Source organism: Salmo salar, chromosome ssa01 (assembly GCF_905237065.1).
Source record: "Salmo salar chromosome ssa01, Ssal_v3.1, whole genome shotgun sequence".
Taxonomy (NCBI): Eukaryota; Metazoa; Chordata; class Actinopteri; order Salmoniformes; family Salmonidae; genus Salmo; species Salmo salar.
In genome coordinates, this window is record NC_059442.1 from 129665885 (window position 1) to 129690042 (window position 24158).

The 24158-nt window shown below is 42.8% G+C and overlaps 1 protein-coding gene across 8 annotated transcripts in view; it reads right to left on the bottom strand.

Moving 5' to 3' along the window:
- Nucleotides 1-24158, bottom strand: part of LOC106562412 (membrane-associated phosphatidylinositol transfer protein 2) — a 63490-nt gene that overhangs the window by 26450 nt on the left and 12882 nt on the right. For all 8 annotated transcript variants that reach the window (XM_045688826.1, XM_045688835.1, XM_045688829.1 and 5 more), the window contains exon 3: nt 10986-11198. In XM_045688826.1, the coding sequence (XP_045544782.1) occupies nt 10986-11063 (78 nt within the window). In that variant the 5' untranslated portion in view covers nt 11064-11198. The remainder of the gene's footprint in view (nt 1-10985; nt 11199-24158) is intronic.

The following is a 24158-nucleotide window of genomic DNA, read 5'->3' on the forward strand; positions in this document are numbered from 1 at the left end:
TATTCTACTCATGTGGGGAGGTACACAATAACGCACCACTCTGACTTAGATACTGTCTCTGGGGCCACAAGTTTGTGTCTGAAATGGCACCCTATTCCCTATAGTGCACTACTTTTGATGGACCCTAGTCAAAAGTAGTGCACTAAATAGGGAATAGGGTGCCATTTGGGCCAGAGCCAGGTCTGAAGAAGCATCAGACCTAACAGGGCATAATAGGGCAGTCAACCTGGGAAACTGTAGCAGATTGATCTCATAGGGTCTGGTTAATCCAACAGAAGCTAGGTCACCCATCACACCAGCAGAATTCCCATTATTCCAACTTAGCCTCTAGGCCTCACTATGGCTGTTTCCTAAATGGAGCTCTATGCGCCCTGGTCAGAAGTAGTGCTCGATATAGGGCATAGGATGCCATTTGGGACGCAACCCTCTCTCGCCTTCTGTAGATATGAGATGGGGTTTTAGGGAGCGGTGAGGAGTGAAGGTCATAAGAGGCGTTGGAACAGCTCGGAAATTGCAGTCATTTAGTATGTAATCTAATATAGGAGCAGAACTGAGGGTCTTACATTACCCTCCCCACCCCTCTGAAGGCCGCTACCACAGGGAATGGAGTATTAGCTGCTTAATATGAGTGGAAACTCTCCATAATATGAGTGGAAGCTCAGAGAGTGTCTGGTTAGGGACTCAGTTAGTGTACTATGTAGCAGTGGTTCCCAACCCTGGTCCTCAAGTACCCCCAACAGTACACATTTTATTGTAACCCTGGACAAGCACAACTAATCAACTAATCATCAAGTCCTCAATGAGTTGAATGTGGTACGTTTGTCCAGGGCTACACCAAAAATGTGTACTGTTGAGGGTACTGGAAGACCAGGGTCTGGAAACATTGCTTTGGTGCAAAGACTCTAATAAGGAAATGTGACATTAGTTTTGAGACAGCCCCAAGGGAGATATCTAATGCTGGATCAGGCACGCACGCACACACACAGGCACGTGGCTATGTCTGCTCACACTGCGGGAGCAGACCAGCACTTCATTACAGCGCTGACAGGTCACATCACGCCAGCCCTGACACACACACACACACACACACACACACACACACACACACACACACACACACACATGCATGCACAGTGTCCATGGTTGAGCTGCCAATCATCAATCGTGTTCCTCCACAGCTGAAAGGGAGAGAGAGGGGGACAGATATATATATATATATATAGAGAGAGAGAGGGAGATATCTGTGGCTGAGGATGGTTGCCTTGAGGGCAGAACAGAAGGCGTCAGTTAGAGAAAGAAAGGAAGTAAGAGAGTGTCTAAGTAAGGTTCATCTCAATGGTGTAAAGTGATTTCCTCTATAGAAATTCAAATACTATTTAGGGTATTTCAATTACTTTCAAAGACATTTCAAAGTAAGAATATTTTTTATTTTAAAATACAACAAGTTGACTTTTTCAAAACTTTTTGTCTTATACCTTTGTATTTCTTTTAGTATTGGATTATATTACTCATTGTATATCATGTCTGCTTTAAGTCTGGTTTTGGGGTGGGGCTCTGTTAGAGCATGGGGGGGTTGGGTTTGATTTGGTAGGGGATCCGTGTGTGTTCTGCCCTCTACCTACCTTATCTGTGTTATAGCCGATTTGGACATATTTGTATAAAAGACAGAACATACAGAGCTCCAGGAGGAGGAGTCCTTGCTAGATGCGGGAGCAGTATAGTTTTTTGACCATACAGACATACAAACAGGTCATATTATGTATTTTCCACTGCTTTAAGTTGATTGGAGAATAATATTTTTGTTAGATCAAAGAAGAATAAACCTTTTGGTTGCACCATATCCCTGGATCTCATTGAATGTTTGGCCATTTGGAAACCTTGAGTGTGGACTGTATGCGTACGAAACAACCCCGCTTTCAGGCTAGGGCAGTGGCTATGGTAAAGAGGAAAGGAAGCCACTACAATCTGTATAATCATAAAAAATGCCAAATAAAAAAAATAAAAACTTTTAAAATAAAAAATACAACTAGTTGAATATTGAAATGTATTTGGAAATAGACTTGGAAAGTCTTGGCATGTATTGGAAAATACTCAAATACACAGACAAGTGTAGTTTCAAATACAAATATTTAAATACCCAGGTCTGGTCCTAGCCTCACATACCACCCTGATCTGTCAAGATTACATGAATGGTTCGCTGCACGGATAGCGAACCATTCATGTAAGGTCGAGAGAGGGTGACATGCAAGGCTAGTTTGTTGCTGTGGGTATTTGAAATAATGTATTTGGAAATAAGTATTTTTTGAAAATAGTTTCAGCTTTTTATAGGGAGTTATTTGGAAATACTTTCAAATACTTCAAATCAAAGTTGCTGATTTGTCCACATTATGTGCACTAAATGTAAGTAGCTTTGGATGAGACCCACTGGGAACAAACTGGTTGAATCAATGTGGTTTCAACTTAATATGTCGTTGTATTGTGACGTGGAAACTACCTGGAAAATACATTGGATTGGATACAATGGATTTTTTTTTAAAGTATTGTTTTTGAGGGTGAAATTTCAACCACAGGATAATGTCATCATTGTAATCCATTTTCAACATAGAAACAACGTTAGATCTTCAATGTTATATCCACTATCAGAAAAAAACTATAGGCTGTGCAGCACCTCCTACTGGAGAGTTGATCTATCTACAGCTATTCTTTTGGTCTCCCATTCATGTCGCCATCTCAACCAAAAATCTAAGTTAAAGAATAGTACTAAATCAAATCAATCTTTATTTAAAGTGCATTTAAAGCTGCAATATGTAACTTTTTGGCCAACCCGACCAAATTCACATAGAAATGTCAGTTATAGATCTGTAATTCTCATTGAAAGCAAGTAGAGGGAAGTGGTAGAGCTGTTCCATGTGCATTATTTCTTCCCGTTCTTAAATTTCGTTTTTGCATCTTTTACTTTCGGTTTTGTACAACAGCTTCAAACAGCTGAAAATACAATATTTTTGGTTATGAAAAAGATATTTCACAGCAGTTTAGATGGTACACTGATTCTCTACACTAATTCTCTACACAAATTAATCATTGATATTTTGGATTCACATCTCCATCTCAATCCAAAATCGAATCAAATCAATCTTTAAAAGCACTTTATATGTTAATATTTGGTTGCATTGACAACCAAACACAATTCAATATCACTTTAGCAATACAGTAAATAGCTTATTAACAGGTCAACAAGTTACAAATTCTATGTTGGTTTCACGTCTCCAACTAAACCAAAAATAAAAATGAAAGAATAGGATTAAGCCAGTGGGTCAGATGAAACTATCTAAGAATTAGACATCCTTTAAAATGTTATTTGGTTTCGTTGTCAACCAAACACAATTCAATAATACTTTTGTGATACAATAAATAGCCTAAAGTTAAGGCTCTTACAAACTAATGTAACACTATTTATTGAACTTTAAAATTAGTAACATTTCTCGCCACCCGTGATTTTGGGCAGCTCCATATTAAGACATGTGACTGTTCCTGGTGCAAAAACAATGTCCTATCCCGGGGCTTGAGTAAATGACATTACTAACTTGCTCCTGAATGTACTACGCCAGGGGAAATCGATTCTATTGTAGTCCATGTGGGTTTTAATGACATTATGAAGGCAGCTCTGAACAGTTGAAACTGGATTTTAAAGAGCTGATTGATTGATTCCCTGCTAGACACTAATAAAAGACCCATCATATCTGGCCCTGTGCCCTCTCTGAATCGTGGCATTGAACGCTTTTAGCAGGACTCTCTCTCTTCACAACTGGCTAAGTGATTATTGCAGTTCAATGGGTGTAACATTTGTTGACAATTCCAATACCTTTTGGAAACAAAACACTTTTTATAAGGAGGATGGGATCCACCCGAATAATTTAGGTTCCTGGATCATTTCACAGCATTATAAGGCTGCATTGAGACAATGACTTATCAATGACCCAAGCCCAGCTCAGTTAATCCCTACCATTGTGTCACTGAGTTGTCATAATGCTTCAGAAAACGTACATTATCTCAGGGGCGTTGGAAGACACAATGTAAGTAACCTAATTTATGTCCCTCTACCCTGAATGCCTCTGCTGATCTTACCGCTATTGTATGCAGTAATCACATGCCTACAGACCAGCGTTATGCTGTTAGCACTGAGGTGGTGTGCCCTAGTAGGAAGTCCACTGTGTGCAGCTCACCCTGCACTAACATAAATAACATGAGCATGTCTACTTCTGCTAAGCTTCCCAGTAAATCAATGAAATCAAGCAAGCATCCCAGAAAAGTGCTAAAAATAGCCCACAGTAAAATATGTAGCTCAAGAAACAAGGTTCATGAAATGAATAACTTGCTAGTTATAAACAGATGACATTTTTATTCTGACTATCTCTGAAACTCACTTAGATAATACCTTAGATGATACAATGGTAGCAATACAAGGTTAGAACATTTACAGAAAATACAGAAATGCCAGTGGTGGAGGTGTTGCTGTTCATATTCAGAACCACATTCCTGTAAAGATTAGAGAGGATCTCATGTTAAATACCTTTGAAGTAATATGGCTACAGGTTCATCTGCCTCACCTAAAGCCCATTCTTGTGGGAAGCTGCTATAGCCACCAAGTGCTAACAGTCAGTGTCTCAATAACATGTCTGAAATGCTTGATAATGTATATGTGATATCAACAAAGGTATATTTTCTGGGTGATTTAAATATTGACTGGCTTTCATCAAGCTGCCCACTTATCAGTCAATCTACCAGGGTAGTTACAAACAGCACAGGAATGAAATCATCAACACGTATTGGTCACATCTTCACTAATGCTGCAGAAATGAGCTTGAAAGCAGTGTCCCAATCCATCGGATGCAGTGATCATAATATATCTAGGAAAACAAAAGTTCCAAAGGCTGGGTCTGATATGGTGTATAAGAGGTCATACAATAACTTTTGTAATGATTCCTATGTTGTTGATGTAAATAATATTTGTTGTTCTGTGGTGTGTAATGAGGAGCAACCAGATGCTGCACTTGACACACTTATGAAATTGCTTATTCCAGTTACTAATAAGCATGCACCAATTATGAAAATGACTGTAAAAATGTTAAATCCCAGTGGATTGACGAGAAATTGAAAAATTGTATGATTGAGAGGGATGAGGCAAAAGGAATGGCAAATAAGTCTAGCTGCACAACCGATTGGCAAATGTACTGCAAATTGAAAAATCATGTGACTAAACTGAATAAAAAGAACAAACTATACTATGAAACATAGATAAATTATATGAAGAATTGCAATAAAAAAGCTCTAGAGCACCTTAAATTGCATTTTGTGCAAAAAGGCAAACTCAGCACCATCATTCACTGACTCAGATGGCTCATGATCACAAAAGCCACTGATATTGCCAATTACTCTAATGATTTTTTTAATTGGCAAGAACTTAGGCATGACATGCCAGCAACAAACGCTGACACTGCACATCCAAGTATAACTTATCAAATAATGAAAGACAAGCATTGTAATTTTGAATTCTGTAAAGTGAGTGTGGAAGAGGTGAAATAATTATTGTTGTCGATCAACAATGACAAGCCACCAGGGTCTGACAACTTGGCTGGAAAATTACTGAGAATAATAGCAGATGATTTTGCCACTCCTATTTGCCATATCTTAAATTTAAGCCAACTAGAAAGTGTGTGCTCTCAGGCCTGGAGGGAAGAAAATGTCATTCCGCTACCTAAGAATAGTAAAGCCCCCTTTACTGGCTCAAATAGCCGACCAATCAGCCTGTTACCAACCCTTAGTAAACCGTTTAGAGTAACCCTAGATTGTAAACTGTCATGGTCAAAACATGTCGATATAAGAGTAGCTAAGATGGGGAGAAGTCTGTCCATAATAAAACGCTGCTCTGCCTTCTCAACAGCACTATCAACAAGTCTGGTCCTACGGGCCCTAGTTTTGTCAAACCTGGACTACTGTTCAGTCGTGTGGTCAGGGGCTACAAAGAGAAAATTACAATTGGCTCAGAAAAGGGCAGCACAGCTGGCCCTTAAATGTAGACGGAGAGCTAACATTAATGATATGCATGTCAATCTCTCATGGCTCAAAGTGGAGAAGCGATTGACTTCATCACTACTTGTTTTTGTAAGAAGTGTTGACAAGCTGAATGCACCGAGCTGTCTGTTTAAACTACTCGCACACAGCACGGACACCCCATGCATACCCCACAAGACATGCGGCCAGAGGTCTCTTCACAATCCCCAAGTCCAGAACAGACTATGGGAGGCACACAGTACTACATAGAGCCATAACTACATGGAACTATATTCCACATCAGGTAACTAATGCAAGCAGTAGAATCAGATTAGAAAAAAAACAGATAAAAATACACCTTATGGAACAGAGGGGACTGTGAAGAGACACACACACACACATACACACACACACATACGCAGACTGTCGCTAGCACACGCAATCTACATACACGTACATTGTAATATTGTTGTATAGTGGTATCATTCATTTTGTATTGTAGATATGTAGTGGTGTAACAATATTATATGATATACTGTTTTATCTTTTGTTTTATGTGTTTGGAACCCAGGGATGAGTAACTGCTGCCTTGGCAGCATCTAATTGGGATCGTTAATAAACAAATACAACACATCCATGGCCACATTTTGATGTTAGCCCGATGTAACTATAAAGGCCTTTTTAAGTAATCATAGAAAAGTGTGCATGTTCAAAATAGCATGCAAAGGTCGAAGGTCTGTGGAGATCTTCACAATTGCCATAAAAATGTGTGCACACTCTTGAACAGCATTGATCACTGTACTTTGAATGCATGTAATCTCAACTGCAATCCGATTAATTTGGTTTTGCTGTTAGATGAAGCACAGTGATCACACATTAAGTTGTTGCATAAATATTTGACATTGTAGTCCCATTGGAATTTGGTTGTAGTTTTAGATGGTTGAAAGCATAGCGATAACCCATTAGGAATTCAACAAACTTCTGTCTTTTTGAGTGGGTGAGTAAAGGTTGAAATCTCATTGATCAACGTCTCAACCAAATATTAACAAAATGTCCACGTTGAAATGACGTGGTGTGCCCAGTGGGGAGTGTCTTCTAAATAACTAAAATGTAAAATGTTAAAAAAATACTCAAATGAACAGAACATTTGTATTTAAATAACAATTCATTAAATATGCATGTATTTGAACCCAGGTCTGTTCCTTTCCTCATCTCCTCTTTCAAAACGTGACATAGGTGGGGAAAAAGCTCCATGTTAGGAAGCCTACTAGGAATCTGCTTTCACTTGTCCAGTGGTTTGACATTGACAGCAGTGCAGAGGGAGAAAAGGAGGTGAGGTGCCCAAAGTACTTCCGTCTATGACATGGTGCTGGCAAGAGTGAAGGACAGAGAAGGGTTGAACGTGAGAAAAACAATGTAATGGACAGAAATGTGTGAAAAGAGTGTTTCCAGGAATCTGCCTGAAGATTGAAAGTTTTGTGCTGAGAGGAACAGTAAAGCCCAGACACCAAGGACAAATAGATAAAAAGTTTAAAAATAATTAAAATATATTTTTTAAAAGCATCAAAAAGAAAAAGGAAAATGTCCTGGGAGCCAAAAGAGAGTTCCTTGGTTACAGTATCTGAGCCTGAAGACCTGCATGGAGGGACAGGGAGGGTCAGCCCGGGAAAGATAGAGAGAAATATGGAGAGAAATGAGTGTGAGTAAGTAATGGTGGCATGCTGTGCTGGGCTGGAAGCTGAGAGGGCAGCAGAGACCGAGAGTACCACAGGAATAGTAATGTCTTGGCTTTGCTGAGGTCTGATTTCTGCTGGGCCCCAGTTACCGCTGAATATTTTATATGATACCGCAAGGTTAGCAAAAAGAGACACAAACGCACACACAAAGTTAGCATGAAACAGGTCCTCAAGGTCTACACTGCAGAGTCAGTCTCTTCCGGGCAGACAAATTATTACTTCAGCCCAAGGATAGCAGGTGTGTGTCGGCCTAGTATGTGACCAATAAGTGACAGTAATGTATCAATAAGTACCAATTATATACAGCATATGAAGCACAGTCCACATTGCAGCTCTCCAGTCTTCACATGGACATACTGAATAGGACCAACATGAGGTGGCTCTCCATCCTACTGTCTGTTGTCCTCTTTTCTCCCTGTGTTTAGTCTCTAATTTGGCACACACACATACATACACAACACAACCACACACACACACACACACACACCAACCGAGGAGATACGTACTTGAAAGTACTACTTAAGTAGTTTTTTGGAGTATCTTTACTATTTATATTATTTACTTTACTACATTCCTAAAGAAAAGTATGTACTTTTTACTCCATACATTTTCCCTGACAACCAAAAGTACTCGTTACATTTTGAATGCTTAGCAGGACAGGAAAACATTCTAATTCACACATTTATCAAGAGAACATCTCTGGTCATCCCTACTGCCTCTGTTCTGGCTGACTCACTAAAGACATGCTTAGTTTCTAAATGATGTCTGAGTGTTGGAGCATCCCTTGGCTATCCGTAAATTTAAAAAACAAGAAAATGGTGCCGTCTGGTTTGCTTAATATAAGGAATTTGAAATTATTTACACTTTTACTTTTGATACTTAAGTATATTTGAGCAATTACATTTACTTTTGGTAAATAAGTCTATTTAAAACCAAATCTTTTTTACTTTTTCTCAAGTAGGATTTTATTGGGTGACTTTCACTTAAGTCATTTTCTATTAAGGTATCTTTACATTTACTCAAGTATGACAATTGGGTACTTTTTCCACCACTGCAAAATCAGCAGTGTAACATTGCCATGGAAACACTGGCTGCATAATTTTGACTTTTCTTTCTCCATTTCAATGCCTTTCTCTGCCTCTCTCTTTCTCTTTTTGTCTCTTTCCATCAGTCTCTGCCCGTTCCTCTGTAAGTCTCCCTCTTTCCGTTTCCCTTCCGTCCCCCCTTTCTCTATCTGCTTCCCCCAATCACCTTCCCTCTCTCTGTCTTTTATTCTCATTGCAAACAAATGACGGCAGCCACTGCCACGCTGCTGCTGATGTCACTGGTTACCATGGTTACCAACCGCTCAGCTGTGACGCTGCCCCAGAGGAGAGATATGTTTGTGGGTAAGGTTTACAATGTTTACATTAACATTAAACCAGGCAGCACATGGAGCTTCATCAAGTGTTGGTCTAGCAGACTGTATTCCGTCAGGGGTCACCAGGTGACCTAATCACCCATAATCCTCTAGGATAATGGCCTGAAGTCACATCACTGGTTGGCTGCCACTGTCCTAGGAAAGATCTGCTCTTCGAAAGTAGCTACTGTACCGTGGGTTCGTATCCCCGAAACCAACGTGCTAATATTTTCCTCCTCTAGAGAGAGAAGAGAGACAGTGCGCAAACATTGGAGACAAGCATATGGTGAGCCAGCTGGCCTTAGAAAGCTCACATTAAACTGGTGACCTAAACCATAAACACAAACAGACAGCATGTTACACATACAAACATGCGCAAGCAAGAACACACCAGCACACACAGCTCACCTCACCACCTAACACCTGATCTAGGGTCAGTAGGGCTTCAGGGTCACAGCAACAATCTGATGACTCTCTGACCTAGACCACTGTTTTAGGACGATGTTATATTCCGTAAATGCTACGTGATGTGCTATATGTTGTATTCTGCATGCAGTATGTTAGCCATGCTATGCTAGGTATTGTATCCTGACTGATGCATGTTAGCCATGCAATGCTATGCTACATGATACAGTTGAAGTCGGAAGTTTACATACACTTAGGTTGGAGTCATTAGAACTTGTTTTTCAACCACTCCACACATTTCTTGTTAACAAACTATAGTTTTGGCAAGTCGGTTAGGACATCTACTTTGTGCATGACAAATTATTTTTCCAACAATTGTTTACAGACAGATTATTGCACTTATAATTTACTGTATCACAATTCCAGTGGGTCAGAAGTTTACATACACTAAGTTGACTGTGCCTTTAAACAGCTTGGACAATTCCAGAAAATTACATCATGGCTTTAGAAGCTTCTGATAGGCTAATTGACATAATTTGAGTCAATTGGAGGTGTACTTGTGGATGTATTTCAAGGCCTACCTTCAAACTCAGTGCCTCTTTCCTTGACATCATGGGAAAATCAAAAGAAATCAGCCAAGACCTCCGAAAAAAAAGTGAAGCACGGGGGTGGCAGCATCATGTTGTGGGGGTGCTTTGCTGCAGGAGGGACTGGTGCACTTCACAAAATAGATGGCGTCATGAGCAAGGAAAATTATGTGGATATATTGAAGCAACATCTCAAGACATCAGTCAGGAAGTTAAAGCTTGGTCGCAAATGGGTCTTCCAAATGGACAATGACCCCAAGTATACTTCCAAAGTTGTGGCAAAATGGCTTAAGGACAACAAAGTCAAGGTATTGGAGTGGCCATCACAACGCCCTGACCTCAAACCCATAGTAAATTTGTTGGCAGAACTGAAAAAGCGTGTGCGAGCAAGGAGGCCTACAAACCTGACTCAGTTACACCAGCTATGTCAGGAGGAATGGGCCAAAATTTACCCAACTTATTGTGGGAAGCTTGTGGAAGGCTACCCGAAACATTTGGCCCAAGTTAAACAATTTAAAGGCAATGCTACCACATACTAATTGAGTGTATGTAAACTTCTGACCCATTGGGAATATGATGAAAGAAATAAAAGCTAAAATAAATCACTCTCTACTATTATTTCACATTCTTAAAATAAAGTGGTGATCCTAACTGACCTAAGAAAGATAATATTTACTAGGATTTAATGTCAGGAATTGTGAAAAACGAAGTGTAAATGTATTTGGCTAAGGTGTATGTAAACTTCCGACTTCAACTGTATATGTAATCTGTGTGTTGTATTTTCTATGCTAGCCAGTAACCACCCACCTGGATCATGTAGAGCTGGGCGATGCGGTACTCCTCCACGCTCATGGGCATGGGGATCCGGTACTCCTTGATCAACATGGTGGCTGGTGGGTGGGGGTAACAGGGGGCTTGGAGGGGGCTTGGAGGGGGGGGCGGAGAGTCGTCTCAACGAGCCGCTCTACCCAAGCAGCAGCAGCATCAAACAGCCACGATGGAAAGCATCATGGTTCAGACCTGTAGGAGGGAAAAGAGTTACACTGGGTGAGAGGAAACATTGTAATACTTGATTTGGTCAAGTCTATGTGGTGAGAACTATCAGTAGTCTCAGAAGATGTCTGTGTTATGACACACACACAAACACACACACACACGCGCAAGGGTAAGAAGAGAATACTTGACACTGAAAGACATAATCACATATAAATCCTCAATCCAATCAAGACAACACTTCCTCTCCGTGTGTGTGTGTGTGTGTGTGTGTGTGTGTGTGTGTGTGTGTGTGTGTGTGTGTGTGTGTTATATGTCCTCAGTCACCATTCAGCCATGAACCAGATATATCAAAACATTTACCTAGTAATCAAATATTAATATTTTTATAAGTCCACATTATATCCAAGTATATCCAATGTTTCAGCCACTTCCCAGTAACGTCCAAACTAAATGCCAAAAGTTATTCCCAAAAGTCAATGTCCCTATTCACTGTAGAGGTGCAGTAAAAGCAGTTTGCTAACAATGTAATTCCACAATCGGCAAGTCCCAGGCATCAAGCATCAACATCCAATTAATGTCCAAGTAATGACAAAACAAAATATAAACAACGTTTCCTTCAGTAGAGGTCTGCTCAAGCCTCCCAAGAGACAAGCAGCATGGCAACACACACAGAGGGACGAGTTAAGGGAGTCACATGACTGAGGTGGCTTAGTGTAAGGCAGATTAAACACACAGCACCACACTTCGTTACACAACTCTGTCTAATAGGAGAGAGAGAATGGAGGGAGGGAATAAGAGGGAGGGAGAGAGGGGAAAAGGGTAGAGTGAGAAAGAGAGGGGGGGGGGGTTGAGTGTGGAAAGTAGAGATGGGAGAGAGGGGTTGGAAGGCTGCTCGAGGGGGAGAGCATGTGTGGGAGGGAGGGAGAGAGAGAGAGAGGTGGCATAATCACTCCAGCCCGACAGATTAATAGATTGATAGAGACAGAGGCTAGTGGAGTGTCACAGGGAAGCCAGAGGGGACGCAGAGGCAGACAGAGAGAGAGAGAGACAAACACAGAGAGAGAGAGAGAGAGAGAGAGAGAGAGAGAGAGAGAGAGAGAGATTAACAGGGTTAGAGCATACTGGACACTAACAATGTGATACAGTATGTCAATGGCTTAAAGTTATTGCTGCCCAAATAATGCAACAATCTACGTCATTGGCTTAACAGGATTCCCCCTCCCCAAGATTGCTACATGTCATTGGCTTGAAACCATTCCGCACTAACGTCATTGGCTTCAAATGATTCCCATTATAGTTAACCACATTAATGTGAGCTGCTGTTCTAACGGAGGTTTAATTTGATAAAAACATGTAGCGCACACACACACACACGAAATCTGACCACAGCAGAAAAGTATTAGTCATATTATAACCAAGTGTCTCTTTTAAGTTTCACCATCTCCTCTATATGAGAGCACTGAAAATACTGAATGTATTGTATTTGCACTGCGGTAGGGTATTGTATTTGCACTATAGGTATTGTTTTGCTGGACCAGAGACAGGACAAGCCAAGCTGTGATGTATTGTATTCAGTCTTCAGTAATATGCTGGAGCACTTAGGCTGGACACAAACACATTAAAAACTGCTAGGGTCTGCCTTGGCAGTGAGCAGGCCACTTCCCATACATCTTATACCACAGCCAGTGTGTGTGTGTGTGTGTTTGCGCACTCGCGTGTGTCCCTGCGTGTGTGTGTGCCGATGTGTATGTCTCTGTGTGGGTGTGTGTGTGTGTGTGTGTGTGTGTGTGTGTGTGTGTGTGTGTGTGTGTGTGTGTGTGTGTATATATTGTTTTGGGGTCTGTTCCGGGCCAATTCCATTCCATCCTTCATGCCAACCAATGCAGGAGGGATTTTATTGTCAGCTGGTGAGGTAGCCTAATGCTTTTCTCCTCAGCGTCCGTCTGTCATATCCTCTCCCTATGGGGTCTGAGGTGGCTGAGCTCCAGAATGGTGATTACTTTGGGGGATGTCCACTGCTGGGTCCAGCTGAGATTGTAGCAGTGCTGCCCAGTCTGAAAACTAAAACCTTATCCTAGGGGACTCACTGGGAGTTTGGTTTTCACACTGGGGCAAACCATATCAGCTCAATGTACTGGACATCTCATACCTATTTTACTTAGTCAATGTGTTTAATATTATATATTAGAATGACTCTTGTGATGTCAAAACACCATTTTACAAGGCTATGGGTCTATTATTCTGTCCTGTGGAACCTTGCTAGGATGGCAGTACTGTCGGTCGCAGAATCATACTACCATAATAAACTATATACTGTATATACCTTGAGTGTGTGTGTAAAAAAAGAAACGCCCCTTTTTCAGGACCCAAATAACTTCACAGATCTTCATTGTAAAGGGTTTAAACACTGTTTCCCATGCTTGTTCAATGAACCATAAACAACAGGTCCTCACCAGACATCACCGGCAACAACGTCACCTATGGGCACAAACCCACCATCGCTGGACCAGACAAGACTGGCAAAAAGTGCTCTTCGCTGACGAGTCGTGGTTTTGTCTCACCAGGGGTGATGGTCGGATTTGCGTTTATCGTCGAAGGAATGAGCGTTACACCGAGGCCTGTACTCTGGAACGGGATCGATTTGGAGGTGGAGGGTCCGTCATGGTCTGGGGTGGTGTGTCACAGCATCATCGGACTGAGCTTGTTGTCATTGCAGGCCATCTCAACGCTGTGCGTTATAGGGAAGACATCAGTGTTCTGCCATGGCCAGCGAAGAGCCTGGATCTCAATCCCATTGACCACGTCTGGGACCTGTTGGATCAGAGGGTGAGGGCTAGGGCCATTCCCCCCAGTAATGTCTGGGAACTTGCAGGTGCCTTGGTGGAAGAGTGGGGTAACATCTCACAGCAAGAACTGGCAAATCTGGTGCAGTCCATGAGGAGGAGATGCACTGCAGTACTTAATGCAGCTGGTGGCCACACCAGATACTGACTGTTACTTTTGATTTTGACCCCCACTTAGTTCAGGGACACATTATTCCATTTGTCACATGTCTGTGGAACTTGTTCAGTTTATGTCTCAGTTGTTGAATCTTATGTTCATACAAATATTTACACATGTTAAGTTTGCTGAAAATAAATGCAGTTGACAGTGAGAGGACGTTTCTTTTTTTGCTGAGTTTATACAGTATATACACTACTGTTCAAAAGTTTGGGGTCACTTAGAAATGTCCTTGTTTTTGAAAGAAAAGCACATTTTTCGTCCATGAAATGAATATCAAATTGATCAGAAATACAGTGTTGACATTGCTAATGTTGTAAATGACTATTGTAGATGGAAACAGCAGATTTTTTATGGAATATTACATAGGTGTACAGAGGCCCATTATCAGCAACCATCACTCCTGAGTTCCAATGGCACGTTGTGTTAGCTAATCCAAGTTTATCATTTTAAAAGGCTAATTGATAATTGATCATTAGAAAACCTTTTTGCACTTATTTTATCACAGCTGAAAACTGCTGTTCTGATTAAAGAAGCAATAAAACTGGCATTCTTTAGACTAGTTGAATATTGGGAGCATCAGCATTTGTGGGTTCGATTACAGGCTTAAAATGGCCAGAAACAAAGACCTTTCTTCTGAAACTCGTCAGTCTATTCTTGTTTTGTTCTGTTCTTGTTTGCATATTCCATGCGAGAAATTGCCAAGAAACTGAAAATCTCGTACAACGCTGTGTACTACTCCCGTCACAGAACAAAGTGGCTCTAACCAGAATAGAAAGAGGAGTGGGAGGCCCCGGTGCACAACTGAGCAAAAGGACAAGTACATTAGAGTGTCTAGTTTGAGAAACAGACGCCTCACAAGTCCTCAACTGTCAGCTTCATTAAATAGTACCCGCAAAACACCAGTCTCAATGTCAACAGTGAAGAGGCGACTCTGGGATGCTGGCCTTCTAAACAGAGTTGCAAAGAAAAAGCCATATCTCAGACTGGCCAATAAAAATAAAATATTAACATGGGCAAAAGAACACAGACAATGGACAGAGGAACTCTACCTGGAAGGCCACCATCCTGGAGTCCTCCTCTTCACTGTTGAGACTGGTATTTTGCGGGTACTGTTTAATGAAGCTGCCAGTTTTCTCCCCAATTTTGTGGTATCCAATTGGTAATTACAGTCTTGTCTCATCACTGCAACTCCCGTACAATTTTTTTATCCATTCTGTATATTTACATGTTTTAAAGCATTATAACTTTATCAAAAGTAACTATTCATTCCTCCATTCTATAGTCTACGTGTTTATATTTGCTATTCCACCCAGGTTTTGTTGAGAATTTCAGGATATTTGACAAAAAAATCTATTACTGTTTCCATTATGCCCATTGAAAACCCATTGCAAATTGCCTTAAAAAAAACATTTTTGAAAAGGGAATCCAGCCTAACTTTGTGTATTGTTTGATCTAGCATGGATGACAGCCTGTAGCAAGCCAAAAAAATGTAAACTTGTGTGAACCCCTAATAATAATTTAAAAAAACAGAAGGAGGGTATACAGTACAGTAGAGATCAGTGATGGCTCCCACCACATCACAAGCCTCCATTCCACTGAAACGCATCGCTGCTGCCCCTGAAGCCAGCCAGCCAGATAGACATACCAGACTTTTATCAATGTTTAACAGCATGTGATCAATACAGGCTTCAGTGGCAGGATCACCAACAACAACAACACAACTCCGGCAGCACACAGTACACACATTCAGGCTCAACACAAATCAGGCTCAGCTAAAACGTACAGTAGCTAACCTAAAGCAGACGTCCAGCCTCCACCTACAGTCTCACAAGTCGAGGTTCTAGCATGAAGAATGAATGTGATAATACGGTGTATGGCAACGCACTACGACTAGTACGCGACACACTCCACTTGTTTCCCCCTAAACCAGCTATACTCCAGGGCTGCATGTATCAACAGTCTAGAGTGGCATCGTCTCCTCCAGTCCTTTCCTCAGTCTGCATCTGACATACAAGAACACACACAGACATTGACACACACCAAAACAAAAACAGGTCTAATACGGATACAGAAGAGCGGTCTCAAAACAATACGTTTTACCTTTTAGAAGAAGCAGGAAGACAGCTCGACAGCTTGTCATAACCAACAGATCCAATCAACAGTGACTGAAGGGCCATCTCATCTCCCGCACTCAGCCTCATCAGCCAAACAGCCTGACACACTGACGTCCCTACAGTATCACCATCCCCGACTGGCCTTAGTCTGGTTAACCTACGTTGTTGTTATTGTTATTGTCTCTGCTGTTGTTGTGTTGGTCTGTGGTCTCGTCAGCTGTGATGTGGCTAACGCAGCAGGACAGGAGCGCTTGGTGTGAAACCAGACATCAGAGGGGGAAAAAAACAGAAGACATCGATTCGCTCCCTCTCTCTCTTCCTCTTTTCCCCTTCCACACTTTTCTATTTATTTTTTATTTCCTCCCCGTCTCCACCTCCTCTGGAGCTAGGAAGCCCAGTTACCATGGAGATGCATGAGGCTGTGATGTGATTGGTCAGTGTTGTTATGATGCATCGAGTCTGAGGGATGGCCCACTGGTTATTCAGTGCGACTGCACTCCTTCATTCCTCAAACTCTCGCGCACACTTACACTTCTTCCTGTCTCTCCCATCTCTCTTTTCCTCTCACAATCGATCCTCTCTCTCTCTCTCTCTCTCTCTCTCTCCGATCAACATCGCTCTTCCTCATTCATCTTCTCTTCCCTTGTGCATGTCTACCTCTCGCCTGCTCTCCATATGTCTCCTGCTATCTCTTGTCACTTGGTAATGGTATTCATAGGACTAGGCATTAGCTGATCTAAACAGATTCAAGTCCTTTCCTTTTCATACTCACACAACACAGAGTATGAATTCCTCAAAAACAGAGGTACACTGTCCAGCATCTCAAAAAACCGAGGTCAGTTTTGAATAGGGTAAAGGCATGCAAACATACTGTAGCCTAAGTGGATCAGTGGTCCAGTGATCAGTGGATCCAGAGGAAAATGACTTCACACATGCTGTGTGTCATAAACCACATACCTGGAATATTCTGCCTCCCTGGCCTGGTGTTGTATTGCATAATTTGAATGAGCCTGCGTTGAATCACCACGTGTCTTTCACTTTGACTACCAAATCTCTGAACCGTGCATTACTTTTCACATTACCCATCTTACCCTAGATATTGTAAATGCTCATAGGCCTTAGTAGGCCGTCATTGAAAATAAGAATTTGTTCTTAACTGACTTGCCTAGTTAAATAAAGGTTAAATCAAATAACATTTATTGTATAATTGTTTAATATAATGCTTCAAATGCGTATAGATTATTATAAATGCTAGAATTCACACGTGTCAATCTATCAAGTTTGAATGCGTCCATCTGTTACTTGCCTGACATGACATGTCAAGGAGGGCCTGATGGATGAGTGGGGTAAATCACAACCAGATCTGGCAACCTGGCTAGAAAGGAAGGAGGACATTAGAGATTGGAGAAGTGATTTCGCATTCATAGCAGCAGCCAACCGTAGTCACAGTCTCTCACAGTCTCTCTCTCTCACAGTCTCTCTCTCCCCCCTTGCTGACAGGTCTCCACCCAGCACACACAACCACAGTCTATCCAGCCATCGGCAAAGGCTGGTTAACCCAATCAGCCAGCCAGCTTGGACAGTCTACTGTAATATCCAGAGCTCTGGTCCAGATCACAGAGGCTGTGATGTTCTAGGCCTGTCTTTGTCACCTTGTGACATACCTATGTATCACTCTGCACTACTCTCCCAATGCAATGTCACCACCATCCGCTTGTTGACAAGGCAAAGGTTTAAATGTTCTCAATAAAGGAATCTGTGGATAATGATACAACCATTATGTCTGAGTAAACAGATAGTAGACACATACCAATAACTACAATGTAATCTACTTACTCAGGCACCTTAGTCAGCTGCCGCCGTTGAAAACATGCCAGGAAGAAGACAGTTGACAAGTGAACTAGTAGACAGTGAGCTGCGGTTCTCTTGTACACAGTTAGTTTCAAAACACAGAAACCTAAAAAGGCACAAAGAGTAGTTCTGACACATTTCACATCTACATGATCTCATTCTCTTTTGACAAAATCTGGTATGAGCTCTGCCCAGATGCTAAAGACACCTTCCTCTTTCTCAGTTTTGCAACACCTATGTTGAGGCTATAGACATATAGTATAGAGAGCTTCCTTCCTTCTCTGTTTAGTAGAGAGAGGAGTCCAAATAAAAACAGTCCAACTAGAATAAAATAGAACACCTTAATTTACCATTTCCTTCTCACGCACAGACAACCAAGAAATGGATCCCAATTCGGCATACAACTCCACCTCTTTCCTCTAGGAATTCTACCTTTTCCTCTCTGCCTTGCCTGAGTAATGAGCCTGGACCCACATAGCTCTGATGTCATCATCATACAAGCCCAACGTCACTATATCAGAGGGGGTGGGGTGGGGAGACACAGGGAGGTGAATGAGAAGGAACGTGCCCCTGGCGTGCGGTGTGTGTGTGTGAGTGTGTGTAACTGTATGTGTGAGGAGGGGTTGGAATAGACGATGAGTGAAGGCAGTCTATTTTTAGCTCAGGAGGAGGAGGGGGTTCAGTTGTGACGCGACATGCTCTGATGCGTCTGATCTCTCTCCTCCGCGCTCTCTCCTCCACTCTCTCCCTTCCTCTCCACCGTTTATTTGAATGAGGCAATAAATCACTCGCTCTCTGGAAGGAGGGGAGCTGAGATAATCGTCAGACGCTCACTGTTCATCCAACCATCCGTTTGCCTCCCATCATCCCCCTCTCTCTCCCTGCCTGCTATTGCTCAGAGCTATTAAAAACGCTCCATTTGGGTCTCTGGTGGGGAGAGAGAGAGAATTTAGTGAAAACTAAGGCATTCGATTTCCCACCCTGACGCAGTTTATTTCATATCACCTCCGCTGCTGGAGCGGGATTGGAAAAGCTTCTATTTCTTGGTGGCTATGGGGGAAGTGGTAGGTATTGTGCAAACACAAACACACAGAAACACACACACACACACAAAGTGTGTTGTGATAGTGTTGTAGTAGAACAGACTGTGTCAGTAGGCACATTGATGGCCAGTCAAACATATCAGCCATGATCATGGACTTTCTCATCTCCCGCCAGGCTGCCACTCTAGTCTGGTCTATCACCTTTACTGGGAAATATGCTTTCATCATCAAAGATTGGTGATTTCATCAACACCCTTCTCTCTATTGAACTCCCCTCTGGCTCGTCACGCCTTTGCTTCTGAAATCGTTTATGGAAACTAAATGCAAATATTTGGAGCTGGTGGGAGAGAGTCAATCAATCAAATGTATTTATAAAGCCCTTTTTATATCAACTGATGTCAGAAAGCGCTATACAGAAACCTAGCCTAAAACCCATAGTGTGGGGGTGTGAAGAGACTGCCACAAGATCTCTGTCTGTGTTGTATATATATACTGCTCAAAAAAATAAAGGGAACACTTAAACAACACATCCTAGATCTGAATGAATGAAATAATCTTATTAAATACTTTTTTCTTTACATAGTTGAATGTGCTGACAACAAAATCACACAAAAATAATCAATGGAAATCCAATTTATCAACCCATGGAGGTCTGGATTTGGAGTCACACTCAAAATTAAAGTGGAAAACCACACTACAGGCTGATCCAACTTTGATGTAATGTCCTTAAAACAAGTCAAAATGAGGCTCAGTAGTGCGTGTGGCCTCCACGTGCCTGTATGACCTCCCTACAACGCCTGGGCATGCTCCTGATGAGGTGGCGGATGGTCTCCTGAGGGATCTCCTCCCAGATCTGGACTAAAGCATCCTCCAACTCCTGGACAGTCTGTGGTGCAACGTGGCGTTGGTGGATGGAGCAAGACATGATGTCCCAGATGTGCTCAATTGGATTCAGGTCTGGGGAACGGGCGGGCCAGTCCATAGCATCAATGCCTTCCTCTTGCAGGAACTGATGACACACTCCAGCCACATGAGGTCTAGCATTGTCTTGCATTAGGAGGAACCCAGGGCCAAACGCACCAGCATATGGTCTCACAAGGGGTCTGAGGATCTCATCTCGGTACCTAATGGCAGTCAGGCTACCTCTGGCGAGCACATGGAGGGCTGTGCGGCCCCCCAAAGAAATGCCACCCCACACCATGACTGACCCACCGCCAAACCGGTCATGCTGGAGGATGTTGCAGGCAGCAGAACGTTCTCCACGGCGTCTCCAGACTCTGTCACGTGCTCAGTGTGAACCTGCTTTCATCTGTGAAGAGCACAGTGGCGAATTTGCCAATCTTGGTGTTCTCTGGCAAATGCCAAACGTCCTGCACGGTGTTGGGCTGTCGGCACAACCCCCACCTGTGGACGTCGGGCCCTCATACCACCCTCATGGAGTCTGTTTCTGACCGTTTGAGCAGACACATGCACATTTGTGGCCTGCTGGAGGTCATTTTGCAGGGCTCTGGCAGTGCTTCTCCTGCTCCTCCTTGCACAAAGGCGGAGGTAGCGGTCCTGCTGCTGGGTTGTTGCCCTCCTACGGCCTCCTCCACGTCTCCTGATGTACTGGCCTGTCTCCTGGTAGCGCCTCCATGCTCTGGACACTACGCTGACAGACACAGCAAACCTTCTTGCCACAGCTCGCATTGATGTGCCATCCTGGATGAGCTGCACTACCTGAGCCACTTGTGTGGGTTGTAGACTCCGTCTCATGCTACCACTAGAGTGAAAGCACCGCCAGCATTCAAAAGTGACCAAAACATCAGCCAGGAAGCATAGGAACTGAGAAGTGGTCTGTGGTCCCCACCTGCAGAACCACTCCTTTATTGGGGGTGTCTTTGCCTATAATTTCCACCTGTTGTCTATTCCATTTGCACAACAGCACGTGAAATTTATTGTCAATCAGTGTTGCTTCCTAAGTGGACAGTTTGATTTCACAGAAGTGTGATTGACTTGGAGTTACATTGTGTTGTTTAAGTGTTCCCTTTATTTTTTTGAGCAGTGTATATTCTATAATCCCAAAATGAAGACAAGAAAATGATGCAATCAATTCTGGACCAAATGACTTAGTCTGTATGTAGCCCCACCAGACAGACTTGTAAACATTCAACCTTTTAACAGAGTTAGACTAGGTGTTGTGTCAAGCCACCAAAGAGAACTAGTACATGGCTTACAGTCCTGACGTTAGCCAGTTTCTCCTGTCTATCATATAAGGGCATTCAGAGACCTCTCACTTTCTTCTGAATTTCGGAACTGCTGTGTGTTTCTGACAGTTTTTAAACCCACGGCCATTTAAGGAACTTTAATAAGCACAAACACTAGAAACATCCGAGGTAAATTACTGTTGTGTTTGTATGGTAGAAAGTGGAGAAAGAAAGTACGTGGTGTATTCATGCTAGCTGAACTGTACTGAGCAACCCCCTCACACCGTCTTAGATGCCATACTGGTTCTCTGGTAACCAAGTTGTCATGAGAGAAAGAGAGAAAGAGAAGTGGTAGAGGAGAGAGAAAGAGGGTGGAGAGAGTGTGTATATGTGAGAAAAAGAAATGGAGAGAGAAAGAGTGATAGAAAAATAGAGCGAGATGAAGGCAGAGAGAGATGAATCAACCACAGGGAGGGAGAGCAACACACACACACACACACTCTATTAGCATTACTGTCTGGCCAGGGTCCAATGCTCTGAGTCTGGGTAATATACAACCTGGCCTGGCCGTAGCGTATGTGTGGATGTGTGTGTGTGTGTGTGTGTGTGTGCGTGGCTGATGAAGCTTCTACTAAGACCATCGGCCCGTATCCTATTAAAGCGACCATTAATAACAACAGACAGGGGGAGAGTGTAGCCTGTGCGCGGTCACACACACACACACCACCACACATAGGCCTACACATCTTCACACACACAGCTACAAATACCGCCACACATAAGCCTACACATCTTCACACCCACACACACACACACACACACATCGTCACACACACACAAAGGGAGAGGACAGGGGAAGATGATACCCTGGACTAACTTTTAACTAACGGACGGACGCTTCAACTGGGTATCCGGTAGAAGAGTGTACGATAGGAGGCTGTACATATGTGTGCAGGTGTGCGTGTGGTTTGGTTTCACTATCCTTGTTAGGACCAGGAGGCTATTTTAGGCTTAGAGATTAGGTTTAGAATTAAGGTTAAGGGTTGGCCTAGGGGAAATAGGATTTTGATTGGGAATAAATGTGTTGGTCCCCACAAGGATAGTAAAACATATGTGTGTGTGTGTGCGTGTGTGTGGACGTGCGTGCAGGGGGAGGGGGGGTTGGCTCTTGTGGGGACCTAAAATCCACCAAAGTCCCCACAAGGGTAGTAAAAGAAGGAAAATTCGCCCACCTGGGGACATTTCACACATCCCCATGAGGACAAAGGCTATTTTAAGCTTAGGGGTTAGGGTTACAATTAAGGTAAGGGGTTAGTGGTTAGGTTTAGGATTAGTGGTTAATGTTATGGTAAGGGTTAGTGTTAGGGAAAATAAGATTTTGAATGGAAATTAATTTTAGGTGCCCATGAGGATAGAAGTACATAAAATGTGTGTGTGCATGCAGTGCGTGTGTGCGTGAATGTTTGATGAGGGTGTGACACGCCTGGCTGGGTTTGAACAAAGTGAAGAGATTGGTAATTAGAGTGAGTGCTCAACAGAAGTTAGGCAACACACACAGGTAGGTAATGAGAACGAGGGCTTTAGATGCGACCTACAGTTAATGTTACACTCCCATAACCTGCAAAATGGAGGCCAGGCAAACATCAGAAAAACACAAAGGGTTCCTTAGTCATACCCTCACAATGATATGTAAGCCAGTAACAGCATTGTATTATCACAGACACATCATTCAGTACTCCAAAATGGCTGCATGATTGACATACAGGGCCTCCTGAGTGGCGCAGTGGTCTAAGGCACTGCATGGCAGTGCTAGCTGTGCCACTAGAGATTCTGGGTTCGAGTCCAGGCTCTGTTGCAGCCGGCCGCAACAGGAGACCCATGGGGCGGAGCACAATTGGCCCAGCGTCGTCTGGGTTAGGGGAGGGTTTGGCCGGCAGGGATGTCCTTGTCCCATCACGCACTAGCGACTCCTGTGGCGGGCCGGGCACAGTGCACGCTGACATGGTCGCCAGGTGTACGGTGTTTCCTCCGACACATTGGTGCGGCTGACTTCTGGGTTAAGTAGGCATTGTGTCAAGAAGCAGTGCGGCTTGGTTGGGTTGTGTTTTGTAGGACACACGGCTCTCAACCTTCACCTCTCCTGTGTCCGTACAGGAGTTGCAACGATGAGACAAGACTGTAACTACCAATTGGATACCACGAAATTGGGGAGAAAAAGGGGTAAAAAAATGAAATAAAAAATGATTGACACACAGAAACATCATGCTCCTGACTACAGAAACGCTCAATGGGTGTAACTTTTGTTGACAATTACGATACCTTTTGGAAACAAAACACTTTTTATAAGGAGGATGGGATCCACCCAAATCATTTGGGTTCCTGGATCATTTCACAGCCTTATAAGGCTGCATTGAGACAATGACTTATCAATGACCCAAGCCCAGCTTAGTTAATCCCTACCATTGTGTTGCCGAGTCATCATAATGCTTTAGCAAATTTACATTATACCAGGGCCATTGGTAGACACAATGTAAGTAACCTAATTTATGTCCCTCTGACTGCCCCGAATGCCTCTGCTGATGCTACAGCTATGTATGCAGCAATCATGTGTCTATGAACCACATTTATGCTGTTAGCACTTAGGTGGGGTGCCCTAGTAGGAAGTCCACTGTGTGCAGCCCACCCTGCACTAACATAAATAACATGAGAATATCTACTTCTGCTAATCTTCCCAGTAAAGCAATGAAAACAAGCAAGCATCCCAGAAAAGTGCTAAAAATAGCCTAT